Source organism: Nicotiana tomentosiformis, chromosome 5 (assembly GCF_000390325.3).
Source record: "Nicotiana tomentosiformis chromosome 5, ASM39032v3, whole genome shotgun sequence".
Taxonomy (NCBI): domain Eukaryota; kingdom Viridiplantae; phylum Streptophyta; class Magnoliopsida; order Solanales; family Solanaceae; genus Nicotiana; species Nicotiana tomentosiformis.
In genome coordinates this window covers 74918505-74940311 of record NC_090816.1, presented here as the reverse complement: position 1 = coordinate 74940311, position 21807 = coordinate 74918505, and the positions used below count along the sequence as shown (strand labels likewise).

Genomic DNA, 21807 nt, shown 5'->3' with positions numbered 1-21807 from the left:
GCAGATGGTGGCACTCTTATCTCTATAGTGTTGGTACCCAATTTTGCCCTCATATTTTATAATGTATTCCATATACTTTCAAATATCATTTTGCATTATTACCAATTTACAAGAGTCATATAAGTATTTCCTATAATTTTCTATAATGTTTAAATCTTTAAAATTGATTTTCTCCCATTTAATTTGTTCAAATATTTATAAATTATCCCTTTAAATTATTTTAGGGTTATTTAATCATCCAAATTTATCATTTTATACCCATATGCATTTTATAATATTTCATTGCATTTTTACATAATTATATTTATATTTTTCCTATTTTATCTACACTAGTTACAATAATAGCCTATATTCTAAAAATAATTGCGGTTATTGTGTTATTCATACTAAAATAGCATTTCATCCATTTTTAAAGAGTTATTATTTTCAATCATTTTACCACATAAAATATATTTTTATTATTTATCTTTAATGAATTTCGGGTATTTAAGTTGTAGCCCAATTTTGAGCTAATTTGGACCAAAACAAACCCAAAAACACCTGGCCCATCTCTTTTACCCATCTGAGGCCCAAACTAAACGACCCTTTAAGTTAACCCAGTCGCGACCCGTTAAATAACCCGCTCCGATTCCATTCGATCTTGGCCGTTGATCTTAAATAATCAACGACCCATAATAAACCCCATATTCTCCCTATATCCTTCATCCCTAACCCTAGAGACCCCGTTTCCCCTTTAGCCGCCTCTGTGTTCTCTCATCCTCTTCTTCTCTCAAAAGAACCCTAGCCACCTCCACCTTAAATCCCTCTCCTAATCCTGTTGATAATGGGATTCCTCCATTATTTGCTTACCATATTTATGTTCCTCCGCTATTGGTCACACGTTTGTGGTGTTACCTAGGCACTTACCCGATTTTGGAAAGTACCATCTTCTAGATCGGACTGGATGAACCTCAATCTTTGAGATTTGGACTGTATTTCATCCATATACATGAAGAATAGCCTGATTCCTCACACCAGTTGGCAGATTTCAAGAATTGAACCCTAACTAAGATTTGAAATTCGATTTCTTTCCTTACCAGTTACTTTACTGATTGCATGTGTATTTTTTCTTTCCTTGTTTATGTTTGCTTAATTGCTTTCCTTGTTTACTCATTTGATTTAACTACTATAAAAAAAACCCTTCCCTAATTCCCCTAAGAGGACCTGAACAACTACTGTTATTCTCTCACTTTCACACCTTCTATGTTATTTCTTCTCTCTTGATTGTGACCGGCTGAAAGCCTAGGCCAGCGGAATCTTCTCTATCAACCTCCTTAATGCGAGCACTGCTTGGGGCTCACTTAAGCTCCTGTGAACTCTGACGCACTAAGATCTGGGGTTCTCATTGTTATCTTTCAATTATTGTCACTGCTGAGATTCTAAATTACTCACTTTTTTGGCTCATTTATCTTTGAACCTGATTACTGTTCTCGGCCCTTTACAGCCTCAATTATTACTCCTCTACTTATTCATGTATGTGTATTTTGCGTGCCAACACTGTTTGAACTTCTATAGACAAGAATGACCTAAGTTTCTTTGTTATTTGTGAACTCCCATTATTGTATTGTTGTATGCTTTACTGTAATTCTATTGTCTCAATGATGTTCTGTAGTTCCATGTTCTCTAGTATCAAACTTTATAGGCTTCAACATTTGTAGTGTACTCTCACTATGTGTATTTGACTCAAATAGTTTCTGGCCTTCTTAGGTTTTCCATGATTGGTCGTGCTCATGTTAGCCTAGAATGTTGTGTCTTTTTCCTGTTATGTGTTCTCATTCATGCCATGGATTTCTGGGACCTTTTGTGGAAACAGCATGCTCAGAATTTGGTTTAATGAATCTCTTCATGCTAAATACTTTGTGTAATCTACTATTTCCTACAAACTGATCCTTGACTCTCCCATGTTATAGCATTGTCTTAATATCTAGCCAATCATGTTTGTTTGCTATTTGTAACTCTAATAATTAATTTCCTTGACTTGTCAATCCTGCACTCTTTAGCATTGCTTCTAGGATATATACCAATGTGTAGTTTCCTCTCATGTATGGTCGACTAACATGAATCTGAATGTATGCCTGTCTTGTTAGCCTAGAGTTGACTTGTTCTTTTACCTACTATGGGTTCATTAGAATCTTTGTGCTATAGTTAATGTCCATCATGTTAAGTTTCATGATCAACTTAGTATGTTCGCCAAACTGTGCTACTAATATGTTGTTATGCTAGGCTTTCATGTTAAAATCCTCATATGAAGATTGTACTCCACCTTCTTCTTGTCTACAATTCTGATAGACTGTCATCTGACGTTCATTAGGTTGGTTCTACTTTGAGACACTATTTGCAGTAGTTTGCTAGCTTATGATATCCTATCTTGTCACTGTTAAATTTTGTTTTCTAGAATTGCTTGCCCATATGTGTCTTTGATGCCTTTCAACTTAGCATGGACCTGTTTATTGGTTAAAGTGCAGCTAATTCAGTTGTAAAAACTAAGTGCTTAAGTTATTCTATGAGTAGTTTTGTTACCTGTATGGCTAAATTTGGCATCCATTAGCTTAATTACTTCAATCATTGGGTCCTCGTATAATGGGCCTGCCTTTTGTATTGGGGGCTTGAAGTACACTGTCTGCACCTGGAGTTCATGCATGATGTCCGCATGAGGGGCTGCTCCCCCGGTTGTTAAAGGTAGAGGTAGAGGCCGAGGGAGGGCCACATCTCCTATTAGAGGACGAGGGCATCCTAGAGTTGCTCCTATAGTACCACTAGTGGATCTGATGGAGGATCATGTTATTGAGGAGCAGGATGAGGCACCTGCAACTGAGCCAGCCTCGCCGGCTGTTGTGGCCGCATCGGGATTTTAGGAGGTCAAGGTCGTATGCTGCCGTTCATGGATTCGATGAATCATGCTGGACTATTTCCGACAAATCTAGCCATATCTCAGGCGGGAAGGGGAGCACAGACCCCTACCGCTCATGATCCAGGGCATGCTGCTACCATTTATCAGACCCCAAGTGCACTACCTCCGGGCGGAACTCAGCCGGTTGCAGCAGTTAGACCAGAGATTAGTCTGACCGCGTTCGTTAAGGAGCCAAAATGGCTAGACAGATAGACTAGGCTTCATCCTCCTATCATTGGCGGTTAGCGGTTAGAGGACCCACAGGATTTCATTGACCGTTGCAAGGAGAGGCTGCATAATATGGGAGTACTAGAGTCCAACGGGGTGGATTTCACCACATGTCAGCTAGAGGAAAGGCTCACAGATGGTGGCACTCTTATCTCTATAGTGTTGGTACCAAATTTCTCCCTCATATTTTATAAAGTATTCCATATACTTTCAAATATCATTTTGCATTATTACTCAATTTACAAGAGTCATATAAGTATTTTCTATAGTTTTCTTTAATTTTTAAATCTTTAAAATTGATTTTCTCCCATTTAATTTGTTCAAATATTTATAAATTATCCCTTTAAATTATTTAAGGGTTATTTAATCATCCAAATTTATCATTTTTTACCCAGATGAATTTTATAATATTTCATTGTATTATTACATAATTATATTTGCATTTTTCCTATATTATCTACACTACTTACAATAATAGCCTATATTCTATAAATAATTGCGGTTATTGTGTTATTCATACTAAAATAACATTTTATACTCTTTTTAATAAGGAGTTATTATTTTCAAGAATTTTATCACATAAATAATATTTTTATTATTTATTCATTATTTTCTATAATTTATTTTTTATGAATTTCGAGTATTTAAATTGTAGCCCAATTTTGAGTTAAGTTGGACCAAAACAGACCCAAAAACACCTGGCCCATCTCTTTTACCCTTTTGAGGCCCAAACCAAATGACCCTTTAAGTTTACCTAGTCACGACCCGTTAAATAACCCGCTCCGATTCCGTTCGATCTTGACCGTTGATCTTAAATGATCAACGACCCATAATAAAACCCTTATTCTCCTTATATCCTTTACCCCTAAACCTAGAGACCTAGTTTCCCCGTTTAGCCGACTCTGTGTTCTCTCATCCTCTCCTTCTCTATAAAGAACCCTAGTCACATCCCCCTTAAATCCCTCTCCTAATCCCGTTGGTAATGAGATTCCTTTATGTGTAATCTACTATTTCCTACAAACTGATCCTTGACTCTCCCATGTTATAGCATTGTCTTAATATCTAGCCAAGCATATTTGTTTGCTATTTGTAACTCTGATAATTATTTTCCTTGACTTGTCAATCCTGCACTCTTTAGCATTGCTTCTAGGATAAATACCAATGTGTAGTTTCCTCTCATGTATGGTCGACTAACATTAAATCTAATGTATGCCTGTCAAGTTAGCCTAGAGTTGACATGTTTTATTACCTACTATGAGTTCATTAGAATCTTTGTGCTATAGTTAATGTCCATCATGTTAAGTTTCATGATCAACTAAGTAAGTTCGCCAAACTGTGCTACTTGTATGTTGTTATGCTAGGCTTTCATGTTAAAACCCTCATATGAAGTTTGTACTCCACCTTCTTCTTGTCGACGATTCTGCTAGGCTGTCATCTGAAGTTCTTTTGGTTGGTTCTACTTTGAGAGACTATTTGCAGTAGTTCGCTAGCTTATGATATCCTATCTTGTCACTGTTTATTTTTGTTTTCTGGAATTACTTGCCCATATGTGTCTTTGATGCCTTTCAACATAGCATGAACCTGTTTATTGGTTGAAGTGCAGCTAATTCAGTTGTAAAAACTAAGTGTTTAAGTTATTCTATGAGTAGTTTTGTTACCTGTATGGCTAAATTTGGTATCCATTAGCTTAATTACTTCAATCATTTGGTCCTGGTATGGTGGGCCTGCCTTTTGTATTGGGGGTTTGAAGTACACTGTCTGCACCTAAAGTTCGGGCATGATGTCCGCATGAGGGGCTGCTCCCCCGGTTGTAAGAGGTAGAGGCAGAGGACGAGGGAGGGCCACATCTCCTATTAGAGGACGAAGGCATCCCAGAGTTGCTCATGTAGTACCACTAGTGGATCCGATGGAGGATCATGTTATTGAGGAGCAGGTTGAGGCACCTTCAGCTGAGCCGGTCTCGATGGATGTTGTGGCTGCACTGGGATTTCAGGAGGTCATAGGCCGTATGCTGCCGTTCATGGATTCGATGACTCATGTCGAACTATTTCCCACAAATCTGGCCATATCTCAGGCGGGAAGGGGAGTACAGACCCCTACCGCTCATGATCTAGGGCATGCTGCTGCTATTTATCAGAACCCAAGTGCACTACCTGCGGGGCAGAACTCAGCCAGTTGCAGTAGTTAGACCAGAGACCAGGCTCACCGCGTTCGTTAAGGAGCAAAAGCGGCTAGACAGATAGACTAGGCTTCATCCTCCTATCTTTGGCAGTTAGCAATTAGCGGTTAGAGGACCCATAGGATTTCATTGACCGTTGCAAGGAGAGGCTGCATAATATGGGAGTACTGGAGTCCAACGAGGTGGATTTCACCACATTTCAGCCAGAGGACAGGCTCGCAGATGGTGGCACTCTTATCTCTATAGTGTTGGTACCCAATTTCTCCCTCATATTTTATAAAGTATTCCATATACTTTCAAATATTATTTTGCATTATTACTCAATTTACAAGAGTCATATAAGTATTTTCTATAGTTTTCTATAATTTTTAAATCTTTAAAATTGATTTTCTCCCATTTAATTTGTTCAAATATTTATAAATTATCCCTTTAAATTATTTAAGGGTTATTTAATCATCCAAATTTATCATTTTATACCCAGATGCATTTTATAATATTTCATTGAATTTTTACATAATTATATTTGTATTTTTCCTATTTTATCTACACTACTTACAATAATAGCCTATATTCTATAAATAATTGCGGTTATTGTGTTATTCATACTAAAATATCATTTTATACTCTTTTTAATAAGGAGTTATTATTTTCAAGAATTTTATCACATAAATAATATTTTTATTATTTATTTGTTATTTTCTATAATTTATTTTTTATGAATTTCGGGTATTTAAATTGTAGCCCAATTTTGAGCTAAGTTGGACCAAAACAGACCCAAAAACACCTGGCCCATCTCTTTTACCCTTTTGAGGCCCAAACCAAATGACCCTTTAAGTTAACCCAGTCGCGACCCGTTAAATAACCCGCTCTGATTCCGTTCGATCTTGACCGTTGATCTTAAGTGATCGATGACCCATAATAAATCCCTTATTCTCCTTATATCCTTCACCCCTAACCCTAGAGACCCAGTTTTCCTATTTAGCCGACTATGTGTTCTCTCATCCTCTCCTTCTCTCTAAACAACCCTAGTCGCCTCCCCCTTAAATCCCTCTCCTAATCCCGTTGGTAATGCAATTCCTCCATTATTTGCTTACCATATCTATATTTTTCCGCTACTGGTCACACGTTTGTGGTATTACCTAGGTACTTGCCCAATTTTGGTAAGTACTATCTTCTAGATCGGACATGATGAACATCAATCTTTGAGATTTGGACACTATTTCATCCATATACATGAAGAATGGCCTGATTCCTCACACCAGTTGGCCGATTTCAAGCATTGAACCTTGACTAGGGTTTGAAATTCGATTTCTTTCCTTACCAGTTACTTTACTGATTGCATGTGTATTTTTTCTTTCCTTTTTTATGTTTGCTTAATTGCTTTCCTTGTTTACTCGTTTGATTTAACTACTATAAAAAACCTTTCCCAAATTCCTTTAAGAGGACCTGAACAACAACTGTTATTCTCTCACTTTCACACCATCTATACTGTTTCTTCTATCTTGATTGTGACCAGCTAAAAGCCTAGGCCACCGGAATCTTCTCTATCAACCTCCTTAGTGCGAGCATTGCTTGGGGCTCACTGAAGCTCCTGTGAACTCTGACGCACTATGATCTGGGGTTCTCACTATTATCTTTCTATTGCTGGCACTGCTGAGATTCTAAAATACTCACTCTTTTTGCTCGTTTATCTTTGCAACTGGTTACTGTTCTCGGCCCTTTACAGCCTCAATTATTACTCCTCTACTTTTTCATGTATGTGTATTTTGCGTGCCAACACTGTTTGAACTTCTATAGACAAGAATGACCTAAGTTTCTTTGTTATTTGTCAACTCCCATTATTGTATTGTTGTATGCTTTACTGTAATTCTATTGTCTCAATGATGTTCTGCAATTCCATGTTCTCTAGTATCAAACTTTATAGGCTTCAACATGTGTAGTGTACTCTCACTATGTGTATTTGACTCAAATGGTTTCTGGGCTTCTTAGGTTTTGCATGATTTGGTCGTGCTCATGTTAGCCTTGAATGTTGTTTCTTTTGCCTGTTATGAGTTAACATTCATGTCCTGGATTTCTGGGACCTTTTGTGGAAACTTCTTGCTCAGAATTTGGTTTAATGAATCTCTTCCTGCTAAATCCTTTATGTGTAATCTACTATTTCCTACAAACTGATCCTTGACTCTCCCATGTTATAGCGTTGTCTTAATATCTTGCCAAGCATGTTTGTTTGCTATTTGTAACTCTGATAATTATTTTCCTTGACTTGTCAATCCTGCACTCTTTAGCATTGCTTTTAGGATAAATACCAATGTATAGTTTCCTCTCATATATGGTCGACTGACATGAATCCTAATGTATGCCTGTCTTGACAGCCTAGAGTTGACATATTCTTTTTCCTACTATGAGTTCATTAGAATCTTTGTGCTATAGTTAATGTCCATCATGTTAAGTTTCATGATCAACTAAGTCTGTTCGCGAAACTGTGCTACTAGTATGTTGTTATGCTAGGCTTTCATGTTAAAATCCCCATATGAAGATTGTACTCCACCTTCTTCTTATCTATAATTCTGCTAGGCTGTCATCTGGAGTTCTTTTGGTTGGTTCTACTTTGAGACAGTATTTGCAGTAGTTTACTAGCTTATGATATCTTATCTTGTCACTGTTAAATTTTGTTTTCTGGAATTACTTGCCCGTATGTATCTTTGATGCCTTTCAACTTAGCATGGTCCTATTTATTGGTTGATGTGCAGTTATTTCAGTTGTAAGAACTAAGTATATAAGTTATTCTATGAGTAGTTTTGTTACCTGTATGGCTAAATTTGGCATCCATTAGCTTAATTACTTCAATCATTTGGGCCTGGCATGCTGGGCCTGCCTTTGGTATTGGGGGTTTGAAGTACACTGTTTGCACCTAGAGTTCGGGCATGATGCCCGCATGAAGTTCTAAGCCTATTTGAAGGCTCAGATGTGTTACTAGGTTATTCTATATTTGTATTTGGGTCTATAATTATTCAATATGGTCTGTAATTACTTGTCAAACTGAATGATGGGGAAATTAGTGAAAAGGTGGGGTATTCAAATTCTTGCATGAATGGGTAGAAAACCTGTCCATAGGGTTTAATTGCTTTATTTGCTATTTGTTTAACGTGCTTTATTACTATACACTAATAGAATTCATGCCTATAGGAACTCAAACACTTCACCTACTGAACCTGTCTAATGCCCGCACATTATCAAAAACATGTTTGTAAGAACCTAAGTGTTTTACTTCTTCACATGTTTACTTCTAAGCACTATTAGATAGCATGCCTATAGGAATAAAACATCATTGACTATTTGCTCAACTTGTGCAATTACAATGTGATTATTAGATAACATGCATATAGGAACGTGTTAAGTAATGCTTCCACCGATACTCATCTAGATACAATGTCTGTAGGGCCTTAATTGATTAACTAATTGGCTGTTTTGTTGTTCTTATCACACTGCCCGCTTAGATAACATACCTGAGGGAATAAGCATGATAAATCTATGTTTAAATACAAATTATTAGAGAACATTCCTATAAGATACTACTACTCGCTTAGATCGCATTCTAATAGGATAAAAAAATGAGTAATTCTGAGTTTTCCAATGGCTTCACTGCCCCAGGCAAAAATCATTTAGAGATCATGTCTATAGGCTTTTATAACACTTGTAATCTGTAATTTCGGTAAACTGGATATCGGTCACATAGAAGCCATGCCTATAGGTTTTAAACAACTCCAATATATCTCAATTCTAAAACTACCTACTGCAGAATCTCAAATATGTTAGTGTGCTTTTGTTTCTTATGTGTGGAGGCTAACTTGAGCCACTCATTGTGTTTATGTGTAGTACTACTTGTTTTGAATGTGTGCCTAGTTTTATCACTTAGAATACCCTAAGTAAAGTCTAGAACCACCCAAATAGTAGGTCCAAAGCCTCCTGGACCTTAGGCATGGGACAGGTAGTGCACGCATAGGATACGACCTAGAATTGAACTAGAGCACTTTAGGTAAGCAACTTTAACATAGTAATTAGGTACCAGGAGATGATAGTCTATGCTCGCTGAATAATATGAGCAACCCCTACCTTATAGGAGTTGCGAAGTATCATTTATGTTGCACGGGGTGATCCTATAGGCTAAAAAACTTAGGACCCCCCCCCCTTTATATGTTTGTTACTCGCGCCTTTGTTTCTTTGAACTTAGAACAAATTATGTTGTACCTTGTAACCTCCAAAGACTTATACTGATCAGTTATATATAGTCTAATTCCTTCATATGTGTAATCTTCTTTACACTTGTTTTATATCGTAGTTGAATACTTAATTCCCTGTCTTCCGTCAATTTACATGATCACATAGGACAATTATAATCCAATAATCCCACATAGCATTAATTTTGGCTGGGACCCACAGTTGTGAACCTCGAAAAATACCTAATACCTTCTCTTCGATGTAATTTGAGCCCTTACCCGATCTTTGGTGACGCGGCCTAGTTAAACCAGAGTTATTTACCAATAGGTACCCTAACGCACCTTAAAATTATTGGGTGGCGACTCTTCTCTTTTAATACCAATTTAAAAGAGTTGTCAGATTTTGAAACCCGCTTTCGCGAGAAAATGGGGCGCGACAACAAGACATCAGGTTCACCTCCCTTGACTTAGGATTAGTTCAAACGTCTCTTTTTGAAGATATATATTACACCCTCAGAGAGGGAAGAGTTACAAGGTCATTTCGAGCAGCTCCATCAAATTCAGATGTTCGTGACCGACTATGAGGCGAGATTATCTAAGTTGTCTCGCCATGCACTTATGATACTCACCATAAATGCAGAGAGAGTGCAGAAGTTTATTACGGGCTTGCACAGTGGTATCCATGTTTCTATGGCCCGAGAGGCTGAGATGGGGACTCCTTACGAGCAAGTTGTGGAGATAGCTTGGAGGATCAAGCGTATCCGCAGCCAGGGCTGAGGGTATACATCGAGGGATAAGCGGCCTCGATATTCTGGTGGATTCAGTGGCGCCCGGTCTAGGGGTAGAGGTCAGCTCATGAGGGGCCAGCCTATCACGCCCATGTATTCAACACCTCCGCCTGCTCAGAGTACTCTAGAGCGACCCTACTTTAGCGTCATTCTAGAGAGCACCTACTGTCCACCGGCTATTCAGGGTTCCTCCAGTAGGTATTCAGGTCATCAAGGTCATACCTAGGGTTAGTAGTCTTTCGCACCGAGAGGTTGCTACGAGTGCGGGGAGCTCAGTCATATGAGGAGGAATTGCCCCAGGCTTTAGGGCAAGGCAGTCAGTAGGGTCACCAGCCCATTATCACCACCCTAAGGCTGGACAGAGGCGAAGGGCAGGTGGGTAGGGGTCGCCTTAGAGGTGGAGGCCAGCCAAGTGGTGCTCTGGCTAGATTCTATGCCTTCCCAGCTAGACCAGATGTAGTAGCCTCATATGCTATGATAACAAGAATTATTTTTGTCTACAGTAGGGATGCTTCAGTACTATTTGATCCAGGGTCTACTTATTCATACGTATCTTCCCTATTTGCTCCTTATCTGGATGTATCTTATGAGTCCTTGGGTGTTCTTTTATATGTGTCCATGCCAATATGTGATTTTGTTATTGTGGATCAGGTTTACCAGTCTTTTGTAGTGACTTTTTCTGGTTACGAGATTAGAGCGGATCTTTTATTGCTTGATATGATTGACTTTGAGGTCATCCTGGGCATGGACGGTTTTCTCCGTACCATGTCGTTCTTGATTTCCATGCCAAGACTGTTACCTTGGCCATGCCAGAATTATCTAAATTAGAGGGGAGGGGCTCATCTATCAGTACATCTAGTCGGGTTATCTCCTTCTTAAAGGCTCGACATATGGTTGAGAAGGGTTATTTGGCCTATATGGCTTACGTTTGGGATACTACTGTAGAGACTCCCAAGATATATTCAGTGCCCGTGCTGCGGGAGTTCTCCAATATATTTCTTTCTAACCTACCAGTCATGCCACTAAATCGTGATATCAATTTTAACATTGATTTGGCGCCAGGAACCGAACTTATCTTTATTTCGCCTTATCGCATTGCTTCAAATAAGTTGAGAGAGTTGCTCGAGAAGGGGTTAATCAGGCCGAGTGTGTCGCCTTACGGTGCACCGATATTGTCTGTGAAGAAGAAGTATGGGAGTATGCGGATGTGCATTGATTATCGCCCGCTGAACAAAGCCACTATCAAGAATAAGTACTCGTTGCCGTGCATTAATGACTTGTTTGATCAGTTATAGGGTGATATAGTGTTATCTAAGATTAACTTGAGGTCTGGGTATCATCAGCTGACGATTCGTGCTTCGGATGTTCTAAAGACGGCTTTCAGGACTAAATATGGGCATTATGAGTTTCTAGTGATGTCCTTCAGCTTGGCTAAAGTCCCAGCAGCGTTTATGGATTTGATGAATCAGGTGTTCAGGCCATATCTTAACCCATTTTTCATTGATGACATATTGATCTACTCATGTAGTATGGAGGTTCACAAGCAGCATTTGAGGATAGTGCTTCAGACCTTGTGGGAACAAAAGCTATATGTTAAGTTCTCTAAGTGTCAGTTCTGGTTAGAATCTATGGCTTTATTCGGCCATGTTGTCTCCGGTGAGGGTATTAAGGTGGATCCCAGGAAGATCGAGGCAGTTTAGAGTTGGCCTCGTCCTACCACAGCGATCGAGATCAGGAGTGTCTTGGGGCTAGCAGGTTACTATCATCGGTTCTTGGAGGGCTTCTCGTGTATTGTAGCTCCTTTGACTAGATTAACACAGAAGGGTGCTTAGTTCAGATGGTCCGATGATTGCGAGGCGAGATTTCATAAGCTCAAGACTACATTGACTACATCACTAATATTGGTTTTGCCCTCTGGTTCAAGGATTTAAATTGTGTATTGTGATGCTTCACATGTTGGTTTGGGTTGTGTATTGATGCAGGAGGGGTGCGTTATTGCATATGCTTCACATCAGCTGAAGCTTCACGAGAAGAATTATCATGTGCACGATTTGGAGTTTGCTGTGATAGTTCATGCTTTCCAGATCTGGAGGAATTATTTATGGAGTGTCGTGTGAGGTTTACACCAATCACCGTGGTTTGCAGCATTTGTTTAAGCATAGGGATCTTAATGTGAGGCAGCACAAGTGGCTTTAGTTACTAAAGGATTATGATATTACCATCATGTATTATCCGGGAAAAGCGAATGTTGTTGCGGATGCCTTGAGCAGAAAGGCCGAGAGTATGGGTAGTTTGGCATTCATTTCAGGAAGGGATAGGCTATTGGTTTTGGACATACAGTCCTTAGATAACTGACTTGTGAGGTTGGATATTTCAGAGCCTAGTCGAGTTCTTGCATGTGTTGTGACTCAGTCTTCTTTATTCGAGAGGATCAAGGCTCGTTAGTATGATGATCCACACTTGCTGGTTCTTAGAGAGACAGTGCTACGGGGTGATGCCAAGGAAGTCACTATTGGTGATGATGGTGTTTTGTGTCTCCAGGGTCGCTTATGTGTTCCTAATGTAGATGGCCTGAGGGATACGATTCTAGAGGAGGTGCACAATTTGCGGTATTCTATTCATCCAGGTGTCACGAAAATATATCGTGACCTGAGGCAGCATTACTGCTGGCGGCAAATAAAGAAGGACATAGTTGAGTATGTTGCGAGATGTATAAACTACCAGTAGGTTAAGTACGAGCACCAGAGGCCTACTTCAGTAGATGGTTATACCAGAGTGGAAGTAGGAGCGCATAACTATGGATTTTGTAGTTGGGTTACCTCGATTTGAGGAAGTTTGATGCCGTTTGGGTCATTTTCGACAGACTGACCAAGTCTGCACACTTTATTCTAGTGGTGACTACATACACATCATATAGATTGGCCCAGATTTATATTTAGGAGATCATCTGGTTGTATGGCGTGCCTATTTTCATCATTTCGGATAGAGTCCCCTAGTTCACTTCGCATTTCTAGAGGGTTGTACAGAGTGAGTTGGGTACCCAAGTAGAGCTCAACATGACCTGTCATCCGCAGACCAATAGGCAGTCGGAGCGGACAGTTCAGATTCTAGAGGATATGCTTAGAGTATGTGTGATTTACTTCGGAGGGCAGTGGGATCGATTCTTACCTTTTGTCGAGTTTGCTTATAATAACAGTTATCAGTCCACCATCGACATGGACCCATTTGAGGCCTTGTATGGTCGGTGATGTCATTCCCCCATCGGTTGGTTTGAGCCCGGTGAGGCTAGGTTATATTGTACTTATTTGGTAAAGGATGCCTTGGATAAGGTAAAGTTGATTCAGGAGCAATTTCGCACAACTTAGTCCAAGCAGAAGAGTTACGCGGATTAGAAGGTGCGTGATTTATCATTTATGGTAGGAGAGAAGATGCTCTTGAAAGTCTCACTGATGAAGGGTATCATGAGGTTCGGAAAGAGGGGCAAGCTGAGTCCAAGATTCATCAGTCCATTTGAGGTGTTGTAGCGAATTGGAGAGGTTTCTTACAGGCTTGCTTTGCCTCCCAGTCTATTGGGAGTTCATCCAATTTTCCATGTGTCTATGCTCCGAAGGTACCATGCCGATCGGTCACAGGTGTTATATTACAACATAGTTCAGCTATATGAGAGCTTGGCTTATAAGGAGGAGCCAGTTGCTATTGTTTATAGGCAGGTCCGCAAGTTGAGGTCTAAGATGATTTCAGCGGTAAATGTCTAGTGGATGGGTCAACCAGTCGAGGAGGTGACTTGGGAGACCAAGGAGGACATGCAAAGGAGATATCCACACTTATTCAGCACTCCAGGTATGATTCTAAACTCGTTCGAGGTCGAACATTTGTGTAAGAAGTGGAGAATGTAACAACCCGACCGGTCATTTTGCTTTCTTGATCCTCGTTCCCCTATTTAAGACTTCCCGTATGTGCTTTTACTATTTTATGACTTGCGGGAATGATTGGTTTGGTTTTGAAAGGGTTCGGGTTGAATTCGAAACACTTAGTTCCATAATAGTGGCCTGAGGTGACCAAGTTTGACTTGAGTCAACACTTTGAGTAAACGATCACAGAGTCAGGATTTAAAGGTTCCAAAAGGTTTGTATGATGATTTTGGACTTGGATGTGTGTTTGGATCGCGTTTCGGGGTGATCCGGGTGCGTTTCAGCGTTTATTGTTGAAAGTTGGTGGCTTGATGGTTTTAGAGTTTACTAAGTTTGGTTTGAAGTAAACTTTGGAGTTATCGATGTTCGTTTGGGATTTCGAGCCTTGGAAAAGGTTCGTATGGTGATTTGTGACTTGTGCGTAAAATTTTGCATCATTCCAAGTTGTCGAAATATGATTCGTCGCGTTCGGAGCTAGTTAAAGAAGTTTAACGTTCAAAGGTTGATTAATTTGGTTTTAAGGTGCGATTCTTGGTTTCGATGTTATTTTATGTGTTTTGCGACTTTTAGCAGCTCCAGATTATGTTTATCAATTTGTTGGTGCATTTGGACAGGGTCCTTGGTTTCTCGGGTGTGTTTCGGACCACCCGGAGCTAAGTCAAATTGGTAGATTTTGTTGGTACTGGTTTCCTTCTTCGGGAACGTGGAGGGTGTCTCGCGTTCACGATGAAGGATTTAGGGCTGAGGTGTTTTGTGCTTCACGTTCGTGATTTAAGGGTCGTGTTTGCGAAGTCTTAGGGACAAGTAGCCTTCACATTCGCAATGGAAGGCCCACGTTCGCGAAGCGTTGACCAGGCTAGTCTTCGCGATCACGAGGACCTGGCCGCGTTTGCAAAGAAGATTCCTGGGGGCGATGACAGATTTGTCTTCGCGATCGCTAGGAGCTTTCTGCGATCTCAAAGAAGGAGTAACTGTGCAGAAACATTTTAAAACACGGGACGTATGCTTATTTTCTTCATTTCTCGCTTTTCTTGGTAGAAATTGGAGCTTCTTGGAGAGGTATTTTCACCTAGCATTTTAAAGTAAGTGATTTCTACCTAATTGAGTTTAATACATAGTTTATGGGTAGATTTTAACATAGAAATTGTGGAAATTATAGGATTATGTTGAAAAACCTAGGGTTTAGTAGAAGTGGGATTTGACCACGAAATTGATTATGGAATTGAGTATAAATTATATATCTGAGTTGGAAAATTACTCTAATAGTTAAATTATGAACTTTTGGGTATATATTGATTAGTTTGTATGACCTTTGGCTAGTTTCAGATTTCTCCACATCGATTTGATGCAATTAGTGAGGCTGGAGAGTCGAGTAGTGAACTTGGAAGCGAGGTAAATCTCTTGGCTAATATTATAAGAGGAAATTATCCCTGTAGTTGCTTTAATTGTTAAGCGCTACTTGTTGTGTGTGCTACGTACGCACGAGGTAATGAGAGTCCATACGTAACTAAAATCATACTTATATCCGGGTAGACATAGGACTTTATCATGCAATAACTGTACTACTTGAACTCAACTTATTAGTTTAATTACTTAAATTTATAATTGAAACTTTATTAGGGATCATGTTATTCCAAGCTTCATTACCTTGAGTTTTGCTGGGATACTTTATTGTTGGTAACATCATATTTTCTTTATGTGCCCATCCTTGTGTTGTAATTGTTTGAATCATAGTCCGAAGATCTTTTATATTCCTGTGGACCGGACTGTACACCTCGGCAGTGCTATGAAATAGCATTATGGATCGGGCCATACGACCACGACAGTATATTTGAGATGCATTTATGGTTCGCGCCGCTCGACCCTCGGCAGTGTACATGATTATTAGGCATCGGGCCGTACAACCCAGACAGAATTCATGCGTAATACCGCTAGGAGCCATGATATACATGAGATTTCCCTTTTGATTTTAGACTTGATGTTTACTTGATATTAATTATCTATTTGAGATAGCACATGATATTTGAGAATTTCAAACTGTCAATATGTTGAAGGATCATGTTATTTACCGTTTGTTATTTCATTATTACTGTTGCGTTTTATGCCTACTTATAATTCTTATACTTTATTTATTGGACCACTAGTAAGTATCGGTGTCGACCCCTCATCACTACTTCTTTGAGGTTAGACTAGATACTTACTGGGTACGCGTTGATTTACGTACTCATGTTATACTTCTTCACTAATTGTGAAGGTACTAAGGCAGGTGCATCAGGTGGCCCTACAAGCGCGCATACGCACTATCAGGAGACTTAGTGGTGAGTTGCTCCCCATGCTCCGACCTGCAGTACCCGTAGTCTCTTTCTTGTTACATTTACTATTTCATTTCAGATAGTAATTATAGTGGCTTGTATATTCTACTAGATTGCTTGTTCACTTGTGACACCGAATTTTGGAAAATTTCAAGTAGATGTTTATGGTTTTGCTTAATATTGTCATCATTTTATTTTTATGTTTTATTAATTCTTTATATCTTCATGGTTTCTCCGCATTAATTTCCTTTATTTAATAAAACTCATGATTTCAAAAGTAATAAAATGAATAATTAAGTTGATAGTTCATCGTTGGGTTGCCTAACGACGACGTTGGGCACCATCACGTTCTATGGTGGGATTTGGGTCGTGACAATTTTAATCCTTATGTATGTGATATTGTGTTGCATTGTTTCACTACAATGAAATGGTTCTCATTATTGTTCATATTCTCATGTTAATCTGCTTGACTGAAATTGACAGCTTGTTTAAGATACAGTAATAAATTGATTAACGTGTCACACCCCAGCCTTGGAGAGTTCGACCAGCACACGATGCCTGAAGGCTCCTGCGAACCGACGTCTGTTCGTATATTCTTTTTATTCATAAAAATCTGGGCCATTGAGGCCTTAAAATAATAGTCACAAGAATTAACATGTGTATAGCTGATTGACAAAAGGAACATTGGCATTTTATACATGACCATTACTGTCACCAACATCATCATACCCGACCATTACATGCAACCAAACACTAACACTAGTCTGCAAGCGTCTAACAATACCAAAAGAGACATATTTTACACAACTTGGGCCGAATAGGGCCCCACCGTACCCAAAATATTTATGACATCTGCTTCAGTACCTATTGACTTCTGAAAAGCTACCCCGAAGGAGTTGAGAGAAAAAGCCTATCAACTACCTTGCAAAAATTAATTTCCTTTTCTTTTTCTTTGTTTCAAAATAGCTTATTCCCCATTCTCTCGACATAATTTAAGCAAACGAGCGCTGACCTCGTCAATCGAAGGAAAGAAGTCACGCAGTCATCCTAAGAAGCAACAAATCAAGGTAGTTGACAAAGTCCCAAAGCAACAGAGTCCATTTCTGGAGCTTCAAAAACTCAGGGAGGATCTAGAATCCTCACCCAGATCCCTTATGTTGGAGCTTCTGCATCGGCGAGTCTACAGCAAAAATGAGCAAATCAGAGTTATATCCCTCTGCATGGTGATCTAAGGGGCAGTGTCACACCCCCACCATCTCGCGATGCTACTGGTCCATTGGGTAAAGAATATGTAGTTGGAAATTAGATGCAAGTGCTAGTTACTGTTCCATTGGGTAAAGAGCAGGAAATTAGAAATCAAACGCCAGTTCCAGTTACCGTTCCATTGCCGGAAGTAACCAGGGAGCCCACATGGGCTGGAGTACTTAATGACAATCGATCAGCTACTAATGGTATGGCTTTGCACTATATCACCCCTGATCTAGTTGAAGGTAATCTCGTAACTAAACTTGAGAAATCAAATCTAGATTCAGAAACTATGAAGTGGAAGTGTGCCCTAATTATCTATGTAATTGGGGAAAAGCCAGGATATAACTATATGTATAGATATATAAACCAAATGTGTAATATTGTTACTATGCTAAAGCTCTACTCTCATGATGATGGCTATTTCATAGTTAGGTTCCATTCTATGGCAGATATGATGAACATTTTGTGTGCTGGACCTTACACAATTAATAACAAACCTATGATAATGAAACAATGGAGTCCACAGTTTGATTTTGACTCAGAATTCTTAACTGAGATCCCACTGTGGGTAAGGTTTCCTAAGCTTCCCATGAACTGCTAGGGAGGTAGCTCCTTCAGTCGAATTGCAAGTACAATAGGGATTCCATAGTTTGCAGATGAGTGCATTGCTAAAAAACTAGAATCTCCTATGCAAGAATACTCATTGAGGTGAATATCACTAAACCTCTCCCAAAAAGGTTCCAGTCATGGATGACTTAGACAAAATCTTTGAACAGACAGTGGAATATTATTGGAAACTAGATTTTTGTGGAAAGTGTTTAATAATAGGGCATGACTGTACAAAAGCTCGCAAGGAAGAGGTCAAGAAAGACCATCAGCCCAGAAGAAAGAGACCACATCCTATGAAATAAGTATGTAGGAGTACAGGAGTTGTGTTAGCTCATACACCAAAGAATAGCCAAGAGCAGGCAGTGATCCTAAGTAAGGAGCAATGGATTACAACTAGCACAGCTGAGAGCATTGCAACATATCCTATATCGACGTAAGGCCAGCAAATGCAACTAGACAAAGGGAAGAAATCAACATAAATAAATGGGGTGTCCATGAACTATGCTAAAGCAGTGACAACACTTGGAAAGTAGGGATCTATTCAGCAGGCAAGTGTAGTTGTGATGGCCAACTTGCTACCACCAACTGCAAGTGGTACATCCAACCCTTCTTGATATCTTGGTTGGTATGGACTGTAAGAGGTACCATCAAAAGATATAAGCAAAAAGCGTTGAGTAGCTATATTAAAGAGAACTATATAAAGTTAGTAGGTTTAGTAGAAACAAGAGTCAACAAGGAAAAGACATATTGTATTTCCAACATGGTTGTACCAGGATGGCAAGCTAGGTATAACTATGATCAGGCCACTAATTTAAGAATACGGGTGTTGTGGGATCCTATCTACTATGACATAATTATGCTAGACCAGACTGCCCAATCAATGTACTGTAATGTTATAGGAAGAAAAAGCCAATGAACTTTCTCATGACAGACATATATGGTTTTAATACAATTGATCAGAGGAAACCTTTGTGGTTGCACCTGCAAGCTCTTGCAATACAAAGTACCAAACCATGGCTCATTTGGGGAGATTTTAATTTAATGTTAACTTTTCAAGATAGATTATATGGAAATACAGTAACTAGTAATGAAATTCAAGATTTCACAAACTGTATGCAATGCTTAAACTTGAGTGAATTGCCTTGTAAGAGGGAATACTATACATGGTCAAATAAGCAAGAAGGCTTAGACAGAGTTATAGCATGATTGATAGGGCTATTGGAAATGATGAATGGATGTATGCTTTTGGCCATATGGAAGTAGAATATAAAATGCCATTTGTCTCAGATCATGCACCCATGATGATCACTTTCAAAAGGGTTGAACCAAGTGGCAAGATCCCTTTTATGTTTTTCAATGTATGGGCTGATCATGAAGACTTTCTACCACTGGTTGAAGGAGATTGGAAGAAACAACTGCACTCAGACCCTATAAAAGATATCTAGTACAAACGGAAGGTACTAAGACCATTATTAAAGCAACTTAATAATGCTAAGTTCAGAGGAATAACAACTAAGATGGAGCAAATCAGGCACAAACTATTAGATACCCAAGATCATTTGAACAGGTGCTACACTGACAAACTAGTACTAGAAGAGAAAATGTTGTTAGAAAGACTGAAAAATGGTCATTGATTGAGGAAAGTATTCTTCAGCAGAAATCCAGAGCAAAATGGATAAAACTTGGAGATTCAAACTCCAAATACTTCTTAGTTTTCATGAAGGAAAGAAGACACAAGAAAGTAATTGCAGAACTGGCTAATGCCTATGGAGACAGACTTACAGATCAGTATCAGATCCAAGAAGAAATAATTGCTTTCTATAAATCCTTAATGGGCTCTGCTGCAGTTTAATTGCCAGTAGTGAACAAGCAGGTGATGAAACTGGGACATGTACTTACTCATACTCAATACGTGAGCCTATGTGCAGAGATCAATGATCAGAAAATATATGAAAGACTCTGTGCAATTGGAGATGACAAAGCATCGGGAGTGGATGTATACAATGCACTATTCTATAAGAGAACCTGGCCACTAATTAGTTCTGAAGTGTGCCACGCATTGAAGGAATTCTTTCATTCAGGCAAGCTACTTAGAGCAATTAATTGAACAGTTATTACACTGCTCCCAAAGATTCCTAATCCTACTAATACAAACATATTGCTTGTTGCACTATATTGTAAAAACTAATAGCCAAAGTTCATGCAAACAGGCTACAAAAAGGTATTATTTCAATTGTGTCAGATACTCAGGTTGGGTTTATACCAGGCAGGAGGGTTGCAGATAATGTTATATTTGCCCATGAGTTACTCAAGGCTTATTCAAGGAAAAATATATCTCCAAGATGCCTAATCAAAGTGGACATTCAGAAGGCTTATGATACAGTTAATTGGAGGTACCTGCATCAAGTCAAAGAAGGTCTGGGATTTACAGATCAATTCATTAAATGGATCCTAGAATGTGCGTCAACAGTGAACTATACCATACTCATCAATGGGGAGACTACCAATTCGTTTGATGCAGCTAAAGGACTTAGGCAAGGAGACCCCATGTCTCCCTTTCTCTTTGCCATAGCAATGGAGAACTTGAGCAAGAATCTAAAGACACTTAAGTAAGAGAAGGATTTTCTCTATCACCCTATGTGCTCAAAACTGGACCTGACTCATTTGAGCTTTGCTGATGATCTCTTCTTATGAATAAGAGGAGATGTTGCTTTTGTTCCTCTTCTACATCACAAGTTTAACACCTTCTCAAAAGCCTCTGGACTTAAAGCAAGCCTAGCCAAAAGCTTAATATACTATGAAGGAGTTAGCACTAAATCGAAACAACAGATACAACAGGCTTTGGGATACAGTCAAGGGTCCCTGCCTTTCAAATATATGGGCATACCTCTTGACACTAAGAAGCTTTCATTAATGCAATGGCAACCACTCATTGATAAAATAGTGACCAAAATGTCTTCATGGACAGCAAAGAAACTTTCTTATGCAGGCAGAATCCAATTAGTTTAAACTATGATCTTTGGCATACAGGCTTAATGGGCTCAAATTTTTATTATACCTGCTAAAGTCATCAAAGCAATTGAAGCCTATTGTAGAAGCTATGTTTGGTTAGGGGTGAATACAATAACCAAAAATTCATTAGTTGCATGGAATAGGATGTGCTCTCCAGGAGCTGCAGGGAATCTAAATATAATAAACTTGGCCATGTGGAACAAGGATGCTATAACCAAGATCTTTTGGGAGCTGGGTAACAAGAAAGACAAGTTCTAGATCAAATGGACCCATAGCTATTATATCAAATAATAGGATTTCACTAACATAGGGGTACCAAAACAAGCCTGTTGGATGGTTCGAAAAATATTTGAAGCAAGAAACAACAAGAGTCT

The 21807-nt window shown here is 39.1% G+C and overlaps 1 protein-coding gene across 1 annotated transcript; it reads left to right on the top strand.

The window, feature by feature from the left end:
- The first annotated feature begins 19623 nt into the window (after positions 1-19623).
- On the top strand, positions 19624-20273 carry LOC138892585 (uncharacterized). Its single transcript, XM_070176322.1, has 2 exons — positions 19624-19865; positions 20009-20273. The coding sequence occupies exons 1-2, from the start codon at positions 19624-19626 to the stop codon at positions 20271-20273; spliced, it is 507 nt and encodes a 168-aa protein (XP_070032423.1).
- The last annotated feature ends 1534 nt before the right edge of the window (positions 20274-21807 follow it).